Consider the following 19346-nt stretch of genomic DNA (forward strand, 5'->3'; position numbering starts at 1 on the left):
CTCACTCTCTCTCAATAAATGAACCTTAAAAAAAAACGTAAAAGCACTTGTATTTATAGACTGAAGTCACTGAGGCATGGCATCACCATATGTACATAAACACAGACAGGGTATGCATTCCGTATTGATGCTGGTCCCTTTCGTCCTACAGATCACAGCCATCTAAATGAAGGGTTCTGGACCTTCATTAAACTAAGCTCAGCCAGGATTATTTGAACATGCAACTCAGTACCATAACATGAAGTGAACCATGGTAAGCGTGGTTGAATGCTAGCCCTGCTCTCTCAAAATCTACATTCTGGTAGAAGGAAATGAACGTCCATGGAAGACTGGCTTCACGGACTGCTGGGATGGAGTCTTGCAGTACAGAGAAAAGGATTTGTTGGAATTTTCTATTCAGAAACAGTCAAATGACAGGTCCTCTAAATACAAAGTTTGTTTTTCCCCCCAAAGACTCTGTTGAGATAGTATTAGCTGGCCTGAATTTTGTGTATGCTGTATTTAGCATGACGTAGTGATGAAGAAAACCTCAGTTGCTGGTGAAGGTAAAAACCACTAATTGTAGTGCTTTAGCTTCTCCGCCTCTAAATTGGTGATAATCACCATACATTTATGTTAAAATGTAATGTGAGGTAAGGTAATAACAAAGCAGAAAACACCAGTGAATTCTATACATACCTTACCTCCATGTGGCCCCACAGAATGGAGGCCGACACCTGTCAAAACACGGACACATTTTGGGATATCGTATGGGCCAGGTAGGTGCTACAATGGATTTTACAAACAGAATGACCAACCATTGTAGGAAATGAGTTGACTCCAGCCTCTAGGTTCCTGTCCCTCCAAATCTGGTCTCCGCATTTCCTTCAGAGTTCTCTTGATAAAACACAACATCTGTGCACACCAGACCAACATCTCTGTGAACAATTCATCCCTGGATCCAAAGTAGTCATTGATTTGAAACACATTAATGACCTGCTGGACACTATGCTAAACATTGATGACACTTTTTATTTATTTATTTTTTTCATCATGAAACTAACAGTTGGGTTGGGGAAATAGGCATTAAGTATAAGATCAAAGGTAGAATCTCTCATTTTTTCCCCTCCAACCTTTGGAATAAAGTTGAAACTCCTGAGCATAACATATACCCGTGTCATTTATCATTATCTGGCCCCTAACTCCTTTCTTTTGACATTGTCATCTCTGGCTAACCAAATCATTCCTTGTTCTCTGAATATGCCAACTTTTTTTTTTTCTTTTTCTTTTTCTTTTTCATGCCTTCGTACATGGCCACTGCTTTTGCTCGGCTTACTTCTTCCTGCTTGGTGAGCTCTTCCCTTAGCCATAGAGATATTGCTCAAATGTCTCCTCCTTTGTTACAGGTAGAGTGATTTCCTTCCCTGCACTCCCAAAGCCTCATTTCCAATCCCCATATCTGGCACTTGCACTGTTGTATCACGATGCTATCTTTGTGTGGCCCTTTCTCCTCTGAGACTGTGAACCTTTGAAAATAGAAGCTGTGCCTTACTTGCTTTTTATCTTCCTAGACCCCAGCACAGAACTTGACCCAGAGTAAATGCTAAGAAAATGTTGGTTGATCTTAAATTGTTCTTCATAATCATATTAGCAAGCTCTGGAGACTAGGAAAGAGAAATGTGCATGGGAAGGAGGGGGATGACTTAGTGACATTGGCTTATAAAAGTAAGGCTCTATTGCAAATTCTAAAGGCCAATGGTTTTATATTTGATGGAGCTTTAGAGTTAAGAGATTCAACTAGAATTTTCTAAAATGAGCCTGTCTAGGTTATTATTTTGAATTAAAAAAAGTTTAATGTTTATCTTGGAGAGAGAGAGAGACAGAGAGACAGAGAGTGAGTAGGGAAGGGGAAGAGAGAGAGAGAGAGGGAGACACAGAATCCGAAGCAGGCTCCAGGCTCTGAGCTGTCAGCACAGGGCCTGACGCAGGGCTTGAACTCACGAGCTACAAGCTCATGACCTGAGCCAAAGTCGGACGCTCAACCGACTGAGCTACCCAGGCGCCTCTGTTTAGGTTATTATTTTGGTACGGATATTATGTGTCACACTGATGCTCAGAATGAGGATGAGAAGGCATGGATTTCAGGCATGAAATCGTCATGTGATCCCATGCTGATGGAGGAAGAAAATCTTAGTTCTCTGTAAGGACATTGCTACAGTGACATGCTTTGACATGACCCTGTGCCCAAGGACACTCCTGGCCACACACTTCAGAGCCAGTGAGGCTGAAGACAGACACCAGCCTGGACCATTACCACCTCGTAAGTTTCTTGTGCCTGCTTTTAGAAAAATGAAGAAGATGCAAATTTATGGTGCCAAGACTGTCAGCTGCAGATGATGGTCTTTGCAGCGAGGAGAGAAGGTTTCTATTCTTCTCAGCCGCTGGGAGACCGTATTGTGTTTGCCTCCCTAATGGGTCGTTTTGCGTACTTACGAGATGATTGCAGTGAGGTGGTTTGACTTCAGGTCAGAGCGTAGCGCAACAAAAAAACCCCTTTGCGATGAAAACACCACTAGGCCTTTGCTTGAGAGGCCACGTGCATTATTAAGCTGTCCGTGACACACCAGAACAGGGACACTTGGAACTTTTGTCCCCAGCCTGCAGAGCGCATCAATGTCCTAGACGTGCCCACACTTCCTGAACAGGGAACTACCGGATGCCGAGGCCTCTGGTACCTGCCAGGGCCGTTCTTCTCCCTCCAGTGTCTCACTGTGCAGGTAGGAAGTGGCATTAAGTTACAGTGACGTGTCTGGCAGACATGAGCATCACTGTGGTGTCGTGTTAAGGACACAAAGCCATGGAAATTGATACCATGGACATTCATGTAAAATTCATTCATGTCTTTTATTCTTACACCAAAGCTCTATCTCTTTCAATAATTTCTGAATAGAATTTTTATTCAATTGCTCCCATAATGAACTGGAGCCTATTCTTTGCCTATATACGGTTTACATTTTGCCCAGTGACTGATGGGAACGTGATCTTAGAGGGAAATGTTTATCATATTCACAAAAACAATATTCTCCAGCCTTTTGAAAATCACTTTTGGAATGATTAAAATCTAATGCCAGGAGGGAGAGAGGGAAATAGGGGTAGTAAGAAAAATGTAGGGATTTCAACTCTGTAGCTGATGTTCTATTTAAAAAAAATAAAGCGAGGGGCGCCTGGGTGGCTCAGTCGGTTGGGCGTCCGACTTCGGCTCAGGTCATGATCTCGCGGTCCGTGAGTTCGAGCCCCGCGTTGGGCTCTGGGCGGACAGCTCAGAGCCTGGAGCCTGTTTCCGATTCTGTGTCTCCCTCTCTCTCTGCCCCTCCCCCGTTCATGCTCGGTCTCTCTCTGTCCCAAAAATAAATAAACGTTAAAAAAAAATTAAAAAAAAAAGTGATTAGAAAGAGCTGGGTAGTAAGTACTTTGGTGTTTATTCTGTATATTCGTATCTAAGCTTAAATGCTTTATAATAAAATCATTGTGAGGCACCCTTTGCGTAGCATTAGATAATTTCAGGAAGTAATGGGACCATTATAATTTATTTTTGTTACAAATTTTCAACTTGACAACAATGAAGAAATGCTCACTAGTGTGTATTGCTGTGTGTATGTCTTTTTTGTATAAAAACATATGCTTTAGATTTTTAATCAGCTTAATCTGGCTTTTGCCTTCATTACTTTCTATTGGGTAAATCTTACCTTTTTAAGTCGGGTTAAAGAAAATCTAAAATATGGAAGCCGAAGATGTTCAGGAGTGTAGTTAACAAGTGGCTTCTATTCGGGGGGGGGGGGGGGGGCGCGGGAGAGATGCCCTGTAGACTTGCTCAGAGAGATGCTCCTTGCCATTCTGTTCTCCTCAGGCTCTCTCGCCTGCTAGTGGACATTCCAGCCTTTGATTCAGGTTAGCATGGCAGAGCTTCTGTTGGCCTCTGTCACCAAGCACACTTGAGCAACTCCGGTCACGCTCATCCAGAAACACGCACTTGACTGTGGCCACCACACACCTGCTCAGTGACGGCCCCCTGAAGGTTCTCATCCCCAGACTCTCCTTGAGAATATGGTACCTTCCATGGCAGAAGGGACTTTGCAGGCATGATTAAGTTAGAGCCTTGAGATGGGGAGATAACACTAGATGGTCTGGGTGGTCAGATCTGATCACATAGAACCTGAGGAAAGGATCGTAGAGTCGGAAGGAGATGGCCAAGGAAGTTGGCATGACTGGCTCGTGAGTCCAGACCTGTGAGCGGCCTCCAGAAACTAGAAAAAGTGAGAGCAGTCTCTCTAAAGAGCCTCCAGAAGGAATACAACCCTATCAGTCAGTACCTTGATTTCAGCCCAGTGAAAGTGGTTTTAGACTGCTGACCTCCAGAAGCATAAGATGACGAGTCTGTGTTGTTGTTGCTAAGTTGTGGCTAATTTCTTACAGCAGCCATACGAAGCTCATACAGAGAGGCTTGTACTTGAGACAGGATGAGCAAGGGCTTGGCAGAGGACTAAGACCTCTTCCCCATCGGAGGTAACCGGGCTCACAGAGAGCAAGGGTTACATCCTCAACAGTGCTGGCTTTGAGTCAGACTGCCTGAGTAAAAATCCTGGCACCACCATTTATTAGCAGTGTCATCTTGAATAAGAGGGCCTCTGTCTGCCTTTGTTTTCTCATCTGTAAAATGGGAATGATAACAGAACTTGCTTGAGAGGCTTGTAATGAGGCTAACTGACATAATCCACACAGGGAGCTTGCATAGCACCTGGCACAGCAGGGGTGCTATAAAGGTTGCTTGTTATTATACAAGCCCTCGGCTATGTCAAAGGCTTTGCTGTGTGTTTGTGGTTGCTGAATTTTACTAGGTTATTTAATAAGGCACTCTTTCTTTCGGGAACCACGTGAATTATGCATTCCTCCCACATATAAATCTAAAAGAAGTACCCACTCGTTCTGGGGACAGTGACATTGTAGCTAAATGCATGGTTCTTGACCTGATGGGGGTCTTTGTTTTCTTTTAATAGGGGCACAAAAATAAATATACATTTTTTGTGTTTAAAAAACAGGTCTTTTTCTTGCAGTGAAATATGTTCATGATTACCCGTTTAGGTCTTGATTCAGAGAGCCCTTAGGTTTGTGTTCTTTACCTATCCTTGTGCTCACAGTAGGAGGATTTTCCTAAAATACCCGCCATCTTCTCAAGGTCAGGAGGACTACACGCGGTGGTTGGGGGCAGGGTGCATTCAGGGTCCTTGTAGCTTTGAAGTTAGAATGTGGAAAACTTCACAGATCATGGCCAGCAATTGGTTTATGGCATGGTGGAAGGCGGACAGCTCACTCAAATTCTGTCTTCCTTCATTCTGGAACACCCTCTCTCATAATGAAGTCATTTGGTACTTTCTAGTCCCCATGTCTCTGTATATTTTTGTTATCACTTAATTTACATCATGATAAGTGTACTCTTTAATGCTCATCCCCTATTACTCTCCCCCCCCCCCACCTCCTCTCTGGTAACCATCAGTTCTCTAAAGAGTCTGTCCTTGGTTTGCCTCTTTCTCTCCCCTTTTTTCCTTTGCTCGTGTGTTTTGTTTCTTAAATTTCACATGTGAGTGAAATCACAGGGTATTTGCCTTTCTCTGACTGACTTAATTCTGCTTAGCATTATACTCTTGTAGCTCTATCCATGTTGTTGCAAATGGCAAGATTTCATTCTTTTTTATGGCCAAATAATATTCTGTTGGATACACACACACACACACACACACACACACACACACACACACACAATAGTTTGGCTATTGTAAATAACTCTGAAATAAACATAGGGGTGCATGTATCCCTTTGAATTAGTGTTTTTCTTTTAACGTTTATTCATTTTTGAGAGACAAAGCGTGAGTGGGAGAAGGGCAGAGAGAGAGAGGGAGACACAGAATCTGAAGCAGGCTCCAGGCTCTGAGCTGTCAGCACAGAGCCCGATGTGGGGCTCGAACTCACAAACTGTGAGATCGTGACCTGAGCCGAAGTCAGGCGCTTAACTGACTGAGCCACCCAGGCACTCCTGAATTAGTGTTTTTGTATCTTTTGGGTAAATACCAAGGAGTGCGATTGCTGGATCATAGGGTAGTTCTATTTTCAATTTTTGAGGAACCTCCATATAGTCTTCCACGGTGGCTGCACTAGTGTGCATTCCCGCCAGTAGGGCACAAGGGTTCCCTTTCTCCACATCTTTGCCAACACATGTTGTTTCTTATGTTTTTGATTTTTAGCAATTTCTGACAGGTGTGAGGTGATACCTCATTGTAGTTTTGATTTGCATTTCCCTGATGATGAATGACGTAGAGCATCTTTTCATGTGTCTGTTGGCCAACTGAGTGCCTTCTTTGGAGAAATGTCTGTTCATGTCTTCGGCCCATTAAATAATTTTTTTATGCTTATTTTTGAGAGAGAGGGAGAGAGAGACTGAGCATGAGCGGGGGAGGGGCAGAGAGAGAGGGAGACATAGGATCGAAAGTATGCTCCAGGCTCTGAGCTGTCAGCACAGAGCCTGACCCGGGGCTTGGATTCACGGACCATGAGATCATGACCTGAGCTGAAGTCGCACTCAACTGACTGAGCCACCTAGGCGTCTTCTGCCCATTTTTTTTTTTAATTTTTTTTTTCAACGTTTATTGGGACAGAGAGAGACAGAGCATGAACAGGGGAGGGGCAGAGAGAGAGGAAGACACAGAATCGGAAACAGGCTCCAGGCTCCGAGCCATCAGCCCAGAGCCCGACGCGGGGCTCGAACTTCCGGACCGCGAGATCGTGACCCGGCTGAAGTCGGACGCTTAACCGACTGCGCCACCCAGGCGCCCCTTAAATAGATTGGTTTTTTGGGGTGTTGAGTTGTAGAAGTTCTTAATATATTTTGGATACAAACCCTTTGTCAGATATATAATTTGCAAATCTTATCCCATTCAGTAGGTTGCCATTTAGTTTTGTTGGTTGTTTCCTTTGCTGTGCAGAAACTTTGTATTTTGATGAAGTCCCAGTAGTTTATTTTTGCTTTTATTTCCCTTGCCTCAGGAGACATATCTAGAAAAAATGTTGCTACAGCCGATGTCTAGTATCTGTGTCTCTTTAGATGGAACCTGGGATGAGCTGTCATTGGGCTCATACTGAATTTTCCTCTATGGTTGCCATCTGAGTGGTCAGGGGTAGCATTCCAGACAGAGAGATGAGCTTATGCACATGGTGAGGCAAAAAGACAATAAAGAACAGGGTGTGGTGGGGAAATTACAGTTGAGCCATATGGTGTATGCTGGGTGGAGAGGCCGTGTGGGAGATGAAACTGGAATTGTCCACTGAGGAAAGAGTGTGAAGAGCTTTGGACGTCCAACTTAGGAGCATGAACTTGACCCTAAAGCCCTTCGCTCACCGGAGTGTGCACAGGTGCTCTATTAAAACAGATATATTCCGAGGGGAAATAAGGGCTCTGTAGTCCCAGAGTTTTGGAAATGTTGGAGGAAACAAGAAAAAGGGCTTCTTTCCTCTTGGACTTTCTCTGAGCCTATAAATACGTTGGGAATTTTCTAGAAGCGCATACAGTAGATAGGTAGAAACGAGACCCGAAACTAAGGCTTTGGGATAAAAAAGAGTAGGTGGGTCTGGGAAATATTCAGGATGAGGGGTAGAAAACAATTGGTGACCAATTAGGTGGTGGGGTAGGGGGCACCGAGGAGGTGTGGCAGGGGAGAGAAGGCCAATGCCACTGCAGTTTCAAGTTCAGGGTTTTAGGCAATACCTTAGCATTTTAGGCACTGGAGGCATAGAGATGATGAAGCCGGTTTTGTGGGAAGACGACAGGTTTTGAATTTATCGTGGACTTGTTTTTGTGATGCTGGCAGGTGCCCGTGCCCATAGACTACAAAGCTGGGCAGAGCTGAGACGTTCAAGCCATAGGTACTGATGAAGACCTCCAGGGACAGTGGGGTCCGATGACGCACGTCACGTTCGCTTACACCGGTCAATCAATAACACTATAGTGACTGGCAGAAGGGTAGCGCCGCCATTGAGCCCTTAAGTGCTGACACTCATATTCTGATTAGGATCCATGTCATGTTTCAATAGGAGCTGCATCTTTTCTTGCAGAATCACCGCCTGTGCAATGACTATGAATAAGTATGTTGAAGAAAACGTATCTCAGAAGTCCTACACGACCATCAAGTATTTCATGAAGATGCTGAGCAGCGTCAGCGAGACCCTGATCTTCATCTTCATGGGCGTGTCCACCGTTGGAAAGAACCACGAGTGGAACTGGGCCTTCGTGTGCTTCACTCTTGCCTTCTGTCTCATCTGGCGAGCGCTGGGTAATGGTGCTTGTTTCGCAAATGAACACTCAGACGAATGGGGCTCGCTTCTTCTTGTCCTCCCTTTGGCTGCTGCTCCTTCGTCTTCTTCCTTGTCTTCTCCCTCGCCCTCTCCTCCCCCTCTTCCCCATTCCTGATAGATGCTTTCCATCCCCAAGTACCTTCGTGACTATGCTGTAAGTCAGACTAACCTCTCTGGGCCTCTCTGAGTCCACGTTTTCTCCCGTTATCCTGGAAAAACGAGGACGCGCGCCTGAGAGCGGAGGTGCAGGGGAAGATCATGGGAATTAGATTAAATACCCTGCCCGTGTGCCACAGAAGCGCAGAAAATGAGTCTTCCTAGTTTCACGTCCCGGCCTCACACAGTCTGCTCTCTTTGGTTTTGCTTTTTGTTCTCAGGTGTCTTTGTCCTGACTCAGGTCATTAACTGGTTCCGGACGATTCCCCTGACCTTTAAGGATCAGTTCATCATTGCCTATGGAGGGCTCCGAGGTGCCATCTGCTTTGCGCTTGTGTTTCTCCTACCTGCTGCTGTGTTTCCTCGGAAAAAGCTGTTCATTACAGCTGCAATCGTTGTCATATTCTTTACTGTCTTCATCCTGGTGAGTAAGTTTCTTTGTTCCGGCAGAGTCTGTCTGGTTACCAAGAGGAGACCAGATCTTTTGGGCTATCATAATGTACTCCTTTTGCAGGATACAAAGTGGCAAAGGTGGGTTGGAACTTTGGCAGTCGTGACGTTAGGGAAAGTGCTATCTTCTCATGTCACCTGATGGTACAGGACCCTGGGAGAATCCAGTTTGTTCGCTTGCCACCTCCCCCCCCGCCCCCCTCACAGGAATTCTTATTTAAGGAAACTCAGCTAAGTGATCTAAGCTTACTACTGGAAACTTATGAACTGAGCTTGCTAACCCTTGTCATTTGTCTTACTCTCTGACCTAGTAAATGTGCTCATTAAATGCTACTTGTGTGATGACCTTCCCACAGCAATTTGACATTAGTTGACTGCATAGCAGTGTGTCCCTGCAAATGATGGGCGGTGTGAATACATGTTTAGTATCAGGAGGCAGAAAGTGTGGTAGGAAGAACACAGACTCGTGTCAGGATCCTGACTTCGCCAACCAGTCTCTTTAAGTTAATGAGCCAGCCCTTAGGAGATTATATTTCGCAGATACTCACTTAGTAAATATGTATTGGGACTCCTACGATGTGCCAGACAGTGCTCTGGGGGCTTAGGATCTGTGACTGAACAAAACACAGAAATATCTCTGTCCTTGTGAACTTAGCATCCCAGAGGGGATGGCAGAAACTAGACCCCAGACATGGTGAGTGAGTAAATTATAGAGTATGTAAGAAGGTAAAAGGTGCTATATAAGGAGACGTAAGGGCTCAGGCGAGGGTGGAGTAGTAAATGACAGGGAGTTGCGGTTCTTTTTAAAATTATTTTTAATGTTTATTTTGAAAGAGAGAGAGAGCGTGTGCGCAAGTGTGGCAGGGTCAGAGAAAGAGGAAAGAGAGAATCCCAGGCAAGGTCCACACTGTCAGCACAGAGCCCGATGTGGGGCTCAAATTCACGAAACCATGAGCTCGTGACCTGAACCAAGATCAAGAATTGGACGCTTCACCTACTGAGCCACCCAGACGCCCCAGGGGAGTTGCAGTTCTAAATAGAGTCGTCATGGAAGGTGACACTGGATCAAGTGACACTGGATCAAAGGCTGGTAGGGGGTGAAGGAATTAGCTGAGCTGAAGAACATTCTGGGAAGGGAGGACCATAGGTCTGCAGGCAATGTGTTCCTGGCCAGTGTGGCAGGAGGGATGGGGGATGAACACAGTGAGGGATGGGGGATGAACACAGAGGACGCAAGGTCTTTGGGTCTGAGCAGCTAGGAGGGGCGACTTGCTCTTAAGTGAGGAGGGAAGGGTGTGGGTGGAAGGGATTGGACTCGATTACATGCAACGCCGGGTTAGGGGTGCTGCGTAAACCTACAAGCAGAGGGATGAGCAGGCAGGGTCCTGAGCCTGGGGTTCAGGAGATAGCTTGGTCATCTGCAGAGAGCTGGTGTTGGAAGCCGTGAAACCGGACATGTTGCCAAGGGAGTGAACATATATATCAGGGAAGCCAATATACGGGACCAGCAACTGGTCTCTGGGGCAGCCCAACTCTAAGACACTGGGGAGAAGAAGGAGGTAGCCAAGGACACTGAGAGCAAGTGATAATGACAAAGGGGGAAACCCAGGGGGTACTTAAAAAAAAAAAAACACTTTGTTCAACAGTTCATCACAGAATGCTTCCTAGCTGCCTCACTCAGGTCTAAGCTCTTCTTATAGTATCTCATTCGATCCTCATAACAATTCTATGGCACAAAACTCTAGGACTCACTGTTACTAACCCCATATTACAGAGGGGGAAACCGAGACACTGAGCCTATGCTTACGTCGCTTTCCTAAATTTACACGCATAGTAAAAGGTGGTGCAGAGACCAATTTGGTCTTGACTCTCAATAAAGTACATAATAAGCATTCAGTATTGTGACTCACTGTGCTCCTTTTCCTCCCGCTGATCAGTTCCCCAAAAAGCAGTTCATCCTTCATCCGTTCATACCTCCCAGTGCTGGGGACAGTGGGTTGTCCTGTCTGAGGAATCCTGGAGAAGAATGCCTTGGGCGACCCTTTCCTAAGTCAAGAAGTAGCCACTTTTTGTTACTGTCTTTGTCCTCAGCACCTTCAGACTGCTGGTACCCATCAGGGATCCTGTGCCAGGTACTCAGACAAGGACTTTCCTCTGTGCATTATCTCATCTGCACAATAAACCTTTGAGCACGAGCCCCATGGGGCTGAAAGAGAGAAAGGAGACTGACTCAAGGACACACATAGGCGAATGACAGAAGCGGAGGTTAAGCCTAGGACTCTGACCCCACAGACGAGCTCAGAATGACTGAATTCCATTGACTTCACTCAGAGAAGACATTACCTATCAGATTATGATTCATAACAGTGCCGGTTATAGTCACACATACTAGTTGTGGTTCAAATATCCCATGTTGGCTGGAGTCCCCTTCTTACACTCAGTGAGTCACCTGGGGGTGTACAGGAGAAGCAAACTGACGTTGTCTTTATCTCTTTACTGTGGTGTTTACAGGATTCTTGTAAAAAGTCATCCAATTTGCTACCCCCACACGTTACCTGAGGCAAAATTGTGCATTGAATCCATTTTGCCTTGAGCGTTTTAATCTCTCCAGAGCATCCATCCTGGGGCATCCGGCCCGAGGGGAAAAGTCAGGCGAGAGTGAGTGAACTACTGCCTCTCCTAGGCCAGCTGCCCTGTCCTTAGCACTCCTAGCGAGCCCTGCCAAGGCTTAGTCAGTGCTCTGGACTCCTCCGTGCCCTCAGAACTTAAGGTGTCGAATACAAAAATAGAACCAAGTCAGCCTGGGGTAACTAGGAACTAGGTCATTTGGAGATGAATATATCAGCTGCTATTAATTACCTACACAAGTGCTTCTCAAATACCTATAGTGCAGAACCAGCCCCCTCCCCCGACATCAGGGGCACATGCTTTTGTAAAATATAATGAAAAGGACTAAGGGGCGCCTGACTAAGGTGGCTCAGTCAGTTGAGTGTCCAACTTCAGCTCAGGTCATGATCTCACAGTTTGAGAGTGCGAGCCCCCATCGGGCTGGCTGCTGTCAGCGCAATGCCCGCCTTAGATCCTCTGCCTTGCTCACGCTCTCTGCCCCTCCCCTGCTCACACTACTCTCTCTCTAAAATGAATAAACATTAAAAAAAAAAAATGACTAAATAGGAAGATGTAATTCAGGAGAGGACATACAAAATACAACCTCAGATGTTTTAGTTATTAGAGTCAACAGGCATAAGATTGCATTTCTACAATCAGAACAAAGATAACATAGGCAAAAGGAAAGTATTACAGAAAAGTGAACAGTTATTCAATGAATGTGTGTATATAGGTGATTAATATAGAGTGCCATTATTATGCTTATAGTATCTTGGCTTTTTGGAACTGTAAATCAACCAAAAGATACAGGTGAACTTGACATGCCCATATTTAAAGCCTACACACCCAGTTTGAATGAACAACATGTATATCCAGACTTAACTGCGATTAACAGAGTTTTTGATGTGACAAATGAAAAAACACTGGCCACAGACAGAATAGTTTAGATGTATTTGCTATATTTGGTATAGTAGGTATATCAAATTAACCCTTCAGTGATGGAGATATTTGGGGGTCAACATTTGGGAGTCTGTAAGCATACACCATGGATGGTCTTCTCCTCTGATTCGGCTTAAGGATAACCTGGCAAAGCTCTCTCTGATGCCCCTGAAGGAGAGGAATTTCTATAGTTCCATACTTCCCATAATCTTCCTGTCACTGTTGTCTGCCCACCCTTTTGTGTGCACAGATTGGAGACTAATGTATGTGGCTCTTTTTATTTTTATTTTTTAATTTTTTTAATGTTTATTCATTTCTGACAGAGTGGGAGGGCAGAGAGAGAGAGAGAGGCAGACACAGAAACCAAAGCAGGCTCCAGGCTCTGAGCTGTCAGCACAGAGCCCGATGCGGGGCTTGAACCCACAAACCATGAGATCATGACCTGAGCCAAAGTTGGACGCTTAACCTACTGAGCCACCTAGGCCCCCCTGAATCTAGTTCTTAAGAGCCTCTGGGTTATGAACACACACATGCACACACACACAAATGGCACACACACTTCCTTAAGAGAGGATATTTTTTCCAGAATACATCCATAATTAAGGGACTCGGGGAAAGAAGCCTGGAAGAAAATACTTAAGTGGATTAAAAACATACCAGAAATAATTATAATATATGCATAAAATTGTACCTTCTGATTAAGGGCTATGCATTCTTTCTCAAATGACAACTTTTATGTTGATGGATCTATCATGAAACTTCAAAATGCCTTCCCCCCTTATTTCACTATTTCTTATATGATGAGCGCCTCCGTTCTAATACTGTTGAGTTATCAGCACTATATTCTAAAATAGAATTCCACGTGACATGGTTTATTGTGTGACACCAAGATTTATAAGGGGAATTTTAGCGTTCCTTGAGTCATGGTGATAATTAGAGAAGGTTGCCTCTTTATGAAACACATTAACATGTTACCAGAGTACAGTCTTGCTTGTGGAATATTGAATGAGTAAACAATCTGATCCCTTGAGCATGTGAATTCATTTTCTTTTAGATAAGATAGGTAATGATACATAAAATATAAGCTGTCTCTCCTGTTTTAAAATTATATTCAAGATTGGGGATGAGGTAGAGTCCAGTAGTAGAAAGCACAGACATTGGGGTCAGGCTGTCCTGGCCAGTCTCTTTCAGTCTCCACTGCAGATAAGTTTTGTTGTAAGTCGTTGTTCAGAACCGTAAAGCATCTGAGATTTTACCCTGTTTGCAAGTTAACAAGTTTAACCTGCTTGTCAAATTTCCACGGATACTTGCAGACGACTCCATGAATCAGGGAAGTCAGAGAAGATTCTGACTCGTGAATCAGAGACGAGGGGCTTTCTCGCACATGGCCAAAGGAGTAGCCGGAGCTTCGTGTTGGTTTGTGTCAGTGTTCCATCCCCCGGGGTTTCCCCACAGAGGACTCACAATGGAGGTCTGCACGTGTGGTGCATGGCAGGAGACGGGACACAGGCACTGAGCTTGAGGCTCTATCTCTCTTTGTCTTGAGGGGGATATTACCTCATCCCTCAATGTTGCTTGTTGCAAATGCAACCCTGAAAAATGGCCTGGGTAAAAGTGGTTGAGGCCCCGCGTTATTGGTACCCCCTGCAAGAATGGGTGGGACACTCAGGATCCGAGGTGGGCTGGCCTTTTTCAACAACAAGTATCTCTGCTGACTTAGCTTCTCAAACTGGCCCAATGATGCCAACTATTTTATAGATATTGCGAGGACCTTCAGGTGTGCTTTGATTTGTTAAATGAATGGTCATATTTAAGATATGTATGTAGTGTAACAGTGACACCTTCCATATTTAATTAACATACATCATTACTAAGTGAGTGGGGAGGGGGCTATGAAATTAACAAAAATTCATTCTGGTCCTGCAGTAAAATGACAAGATGATCAGGAATTTTTAAGATAAGAAAAAAAAAAAGTAGGTGAATAATTTAGGATGTGGGAGAAAGCACAAAGATAGTTCCAAGGGTTTGTGACTGAGCAACCAGGTGAGAGAAGGCAATGTTTAAATTAATACCGGGGGTGGGTATTGGGTTTGAAGGGTGGGGAACCAGGTGTTCAGTTTTGGACATGTACATTTTGGATATGAATATTTGCCTATTAGACATCTAAATGGAAATATTGACTAGGCAATTATATATATGGGCCTAGAATTTATGAGAAGCTGTCTCCTCACTGGGAGATAGAAATTTGAGACTCTGGTATATACATGGTTTTTAAAGCATGAGTCTGGAAGAAACTATTCAGGAGCAAGCATAGGAGGAATACAGAAGAGGAGGCCTATCCATATTGAGAAGTCAAGAAAATGTTTAGGAACCAGCCTAGGAGAATGAGAAAGGTGAATAGTAAAGTGGGGGAAAGAGCAAGAGGGGCTCATCCAGAAGTCAAGTGAAGAAAGTGTCCAGGAAGGAGAGAGTTCTGGTAACTGTGATAAAGGGGGTGCATGGTCAGGTGAGATGGGAGCAGAGAGTGGACTGTTGGATGCAGCAAGTCTGTGATGAGTGGACATCTTCACAAGAGTGCTGGGGTTCGATGGTGAGGAAACACAAGTCGATTGGATTCCAGGGAGAAGGATAAAGAGAGATCGAAGACAGGAGACATAAGGCAAGTCTGTTGAGATCTGGGAGAGGAAAGGGGTAGTAGCTAGAAGGGACTGTGTGGGCTTTGGTTTTTGTTTTTCAAAGTAGGAGCTATAGTAGCATGCCTGAATGCTGGTACAGTAGAGAGAAACATTGATGGCACAGTAAAAGGAAAGACTTGGTTTAGGGGAAGAGACAGACAGATGATGGTCAGATACCGGGCAATGTGGTTAAGCTCAGAAACAAATGTAAACAGAAGCCGGGAGACTGGGGGGTGAAGAGCGTGAGCACCGTGTGAACACTTTTATGGTTTTTGCCCACTTATCCCATTCAAAAATAAATACTGTGTGTGCAACTGGGTTTACAATCTCTGTGATCAAGTTTGTAATGTGAGCACGGCCTTACATAGGATATGGGCTATGCATAGCAATGATAGCGCCATTTTTTAATAAGAGAGTTTCCTCAAGTTGTTCTGGAAATTGTCTGCTAAATCAGCAAAGGAATAGAAGGTAGTTCCCCCGCCCAACCTCCTTTTTTTTTTTTGGTAAAATTTAATTAAAACCAACCAACCAACTCATTTTCTTCCAAAAGCTTAAACCAAAAGAATGCTCATTACTTAATCAGACAGCAGTTCTTTTTCGTGACTTGTTACTGGGAACAGAAGCAGGCAAGGTGGGTGGAAACAGGGGTGGCACCGGGTAGAAAACAAGGCTCACCTCGCTGTCCTTCTGTTTGCACCTGCTATTAAATATTCCCTTCCATGGTGTCTGGCCCTGCGGTGTTATGTTCGTTGTGCCAAAGCCGAATGGATGGGTGAACATTTTACTCGTACTTTGCAGATGCGCTTTTCAGTGGTTTGATGGAGAACCAAGGGGTTTCTTTATTTTGTTTGTTTTTTTTTTTTTCAACGTTTATTTATTTTTGGGACAGAGAGAGACAGAGCATCAACGGGGGAGGGGCAGAGAGAGAGGGAGACACAGAATCGGAAACAGGCTCCAGGCTCCGAGCCATCAGCCCAGAGCCCGACGCGGGGCTCGAACTCCCGGACCGCGAGATCGTGACCTGGCTGAAGTCGGACGCTTAACCGACTGCGCCACCCAGGCGCCCCACTTTATTTTGTTTTTAACCCACACGGATGGTAACAAGCTGATCAGGTTGCTTCCCAAGTGACCTAAATTAGAAATTTTCCAGTGTGGTAAAGTAAGGTGACTTCTCAAGGGTTAGTTGTTGCTGTTGTTGTTGTTTTCCCCCTTTGTTTCTCCCAACCCAAGACCCAGGGCTCCTAGAAGAGAGCATCCAGCTTGGGGAACTTAATATGACATATGCAGATGCCACATACTCTGCCTCCAAAATAGATGGACTGAGGAAGGAAGGAAGAAGGGAAGGAGAGGAACCTATCAAATAATTCCTGTTGACATGACATGACAACTGCAGATACTTCAAAGAGCAAATAGGAGACTCTTAAAGGAGATGTTTAAGAACAGGTTGTCAAAATGTTGTACCAGTGACCCATTGCATATAACCGATAGATTTTATTAATTATAAACTAAAATAAGTGGTGTTTTTGGAAACTGGATTTGCCCTAAGCACCAGACCGCACTTGCTTCCTGTAGTTGATCAGTTTTCTTTTATTTGTAGCAGTACTTTAACTTCTAGATTATGTGTCCAGTGGAAGGAGTCCACATGTGGATCGGGGCCCGTGTCCTGTCTTTATTTTTATGTCCCCTATATTACAATGCCTGGGCCCTTGTTTATTTTTTTACTAAATGGATACTGATAGAAAAAAAGCATGAAAACAACTGCGAGTGTCCTTAGAACACATTAGATAGTTTCTACATGACACTGATTTTGTTGATTTTTTTTTCCTGGAGTGATTATTAAATCAGTGTTTTCATGGAATCTCAAATTCAGTGGAATCACCCATCTCTGTAAACCACGTGTTTACACCTATTTTCATTTATAGAAGTTAAAAATTACAGAATACTTGTTGATTGGAAAACTGTGTATCACCTCTTATATTATTTCAGAGTGACAGACTGAAATGCAAATAGAACATAATGTGTGTCTTATATACCAAATTTGGTCAAAATGAGTTCACACTCCAGAAAGTTAAACCTAAAAATACCTGAAGCTGGATTGATAGAACACAGTGGATAACCTCCTTTAAAAAGTGTGTGTGTTTCTCCCTCTCTCTCTGACCCTCCCCCACTCACACTCTGTGTATCTCTCTCTCTCGCAAAAATAAACATTAAAAAAATTTTTTAAAAAGGTGGGGAGCACCTGGGTGGCTCAGTCGGTTAAGGGGCTGACTTCGGCTCAGGTCATGATCTCACGGTTCATGGGTTCAAGCCCCATGTCAAGCTCTGTGCTGACAGCTTAGAGCCTGGAGCCTGCTTCGGATTCTGTGTTTCCCTCTCTCTCTGACCCTCCCCTGCTCATGCTCTGTGTCTCTCTCTCAAACATAAATAAACATTAAAAAAAAGTTTAAAAAGTGTGTGTGTGTGTGTGTGTGTGTGTGTGTGTGTGTCACAGTTTATATTATCAAAAACATTCTCAAAGACATGTGGAAAGGCAAGACAAAATCAAATACATGGCAGGGAACATATTTTAATATGTGTATCCACCCCCCCCAAAAAAACCCAGTTACCACCCCCCCATTCATGTGTTACCCATGCCAAGAAGGGCTACCCATCTGCCTACCATGCAGCAGACTTGGGGATCTTCCTTGACCCCACATTTTCACCATCTCCTTACCTGGCCTGTTTTAGTGCTAGTATCTCATAATTTTTAAGTCTATTAACTGGTTGTTTTGATATCTGTAACTTCCTCCTCATTCTTCTTTTTCTAAGTTTTCCTGGCTATCTGTACTCTTCCAGACTAATTTAGAGCCAGCCTCTTAAGTTCTGTTAGTAAAAATACTTTGGAGTATGTTACGGGAATTTTATTGCATGTACTGAGATAAAATTGTCAGGATCATACTGTAATGTAATCCCATCTAGGAACTGTGTCTTTTTAAAACTCAAATCTTTTAAATATCCTTTATTAATTTTTATGGTTATTTTTATAAAGGTTTTGTGCATTTCATGATGAGGGCATATATTTCATAATATGCATATATGGAGTATATAATATATATTTAGTATCTATATAGTATACTAGCATATATTTTATATGTTATTACATACTGGCACACACTAGTGTTATATATATGTGTTCTTTCATGTAAGTGTTCTGTTTCTTTTTTTAAATTAGGATATGGGATAGATTTGTGTATGTTGATTTTGTGTCTAGTGACTTTATTAAACTTTCTTGGTATTTTTTAATGAAAAAAGATCGTCTTAGATATTTTAGGACAAAAACTAGATCGCTCACGAGCAACAAAAATCTTGTTAGTTCATTTTTATTATCTCTACTTCTACCTGTTTGTCTCTTATTAAATTGGCTGGGACATGCAGAACTGTGTCAAATAGCAGATAAGGAGTATCCTTGTGTTATTTCTAGTTCTAATGGAAAGGCTTTTAATGTTTAATGATTAAGTCAGATGTTCACTACAGATTTCTGGCAGATTTTTTTTTTTTATATTAAGGATATTTTTTTCTTTTCTTAGATTACTAAATACCTTATGGTTCTGTCCATTTTTCAAGTTCGCAAACGTGCCCAAACCCCTCTGTACCCTTTCTCACTGCTGATTCTTTGCTCGTGTTTGGTCCTGCTACGATACGCTTCCAATGTCTTTTAAGACTGTTATCCAGTATTCCCTCTCCAGGAAGCCTTCCTGGATGGGCTTCCTGGTTATCTCTCATTCTTCCTTTTGCCTACTTTATAACTGTTTTTGGTGTATCCTTCTCTCTGTAAAATTACAAAGTCCTAGAGCTGAGTGCCTTAACTGTGTCCCAAATGCCAAGACCCTAACATTTGTGCAGAAGTTCAATAAAGTGGTTTTAATAAAGTAATGAATATAAGAATTACTGAAAACTTTTCTATGGGTACTGCAAGTAGGTGATTCCTCTGACTTGGGTAATACTTTACTATTTCTTAGAATTTCTTTCTTTCTCTGTTTCTTAGAATAACTTAGAGTCTGTTTGCAACGTCTTGTACTTTGTCCATTGTTGTGTTTCTAGTAGAGGAGGGTATCTTTTGTTAGTTATCAAAGCTTAGAAGAATAAAAGTTATTCTTGAAT

The 19346-nt window shown here is 43.5% G+C and overlaps 1 protein-coding gene across 1 annotated transcript in view; it reads left to right on the forward strand.

The window, feature by feature from the left end:
- SLC9A2 (solute carrier family 9 member A2) overlaps positions 1–19346 on the forward strand; it is a 99953-nt gene that overhangs the window by 58619 nt on the left and 21988 nt on the right. The window contains exons 4-5 of the mRNA XM_040454115.1: positions 8140–8357; positions 8757–8959. Of these exons, the coding sequence (XP_040310049.1) occupies positions 8140–8357; positions 8757–8959 (421 nt within the window). The remainder of the gene's footprint in view (positions 1–8139; positions 8358–8756; positions 8960–19346) is intronic.

The sequence above is a fragment of the Herpailurus yagouaroundi genome, unplaced genomic scaffold (assembly GCF_014898765.1).
Source record: "Herpailurus yagouaroundi ecotype Mexico unplaced genomic scaffold, PumYag 210, whole genome shotgun sequence".
Taxonomy (NCBI): domain Eukaryota; kingdom Metazoa; phylum Chordata; class Mammalia; order Carnivora; family Felidae; genus Herpailurus; species Herpailurus yagouaroundi.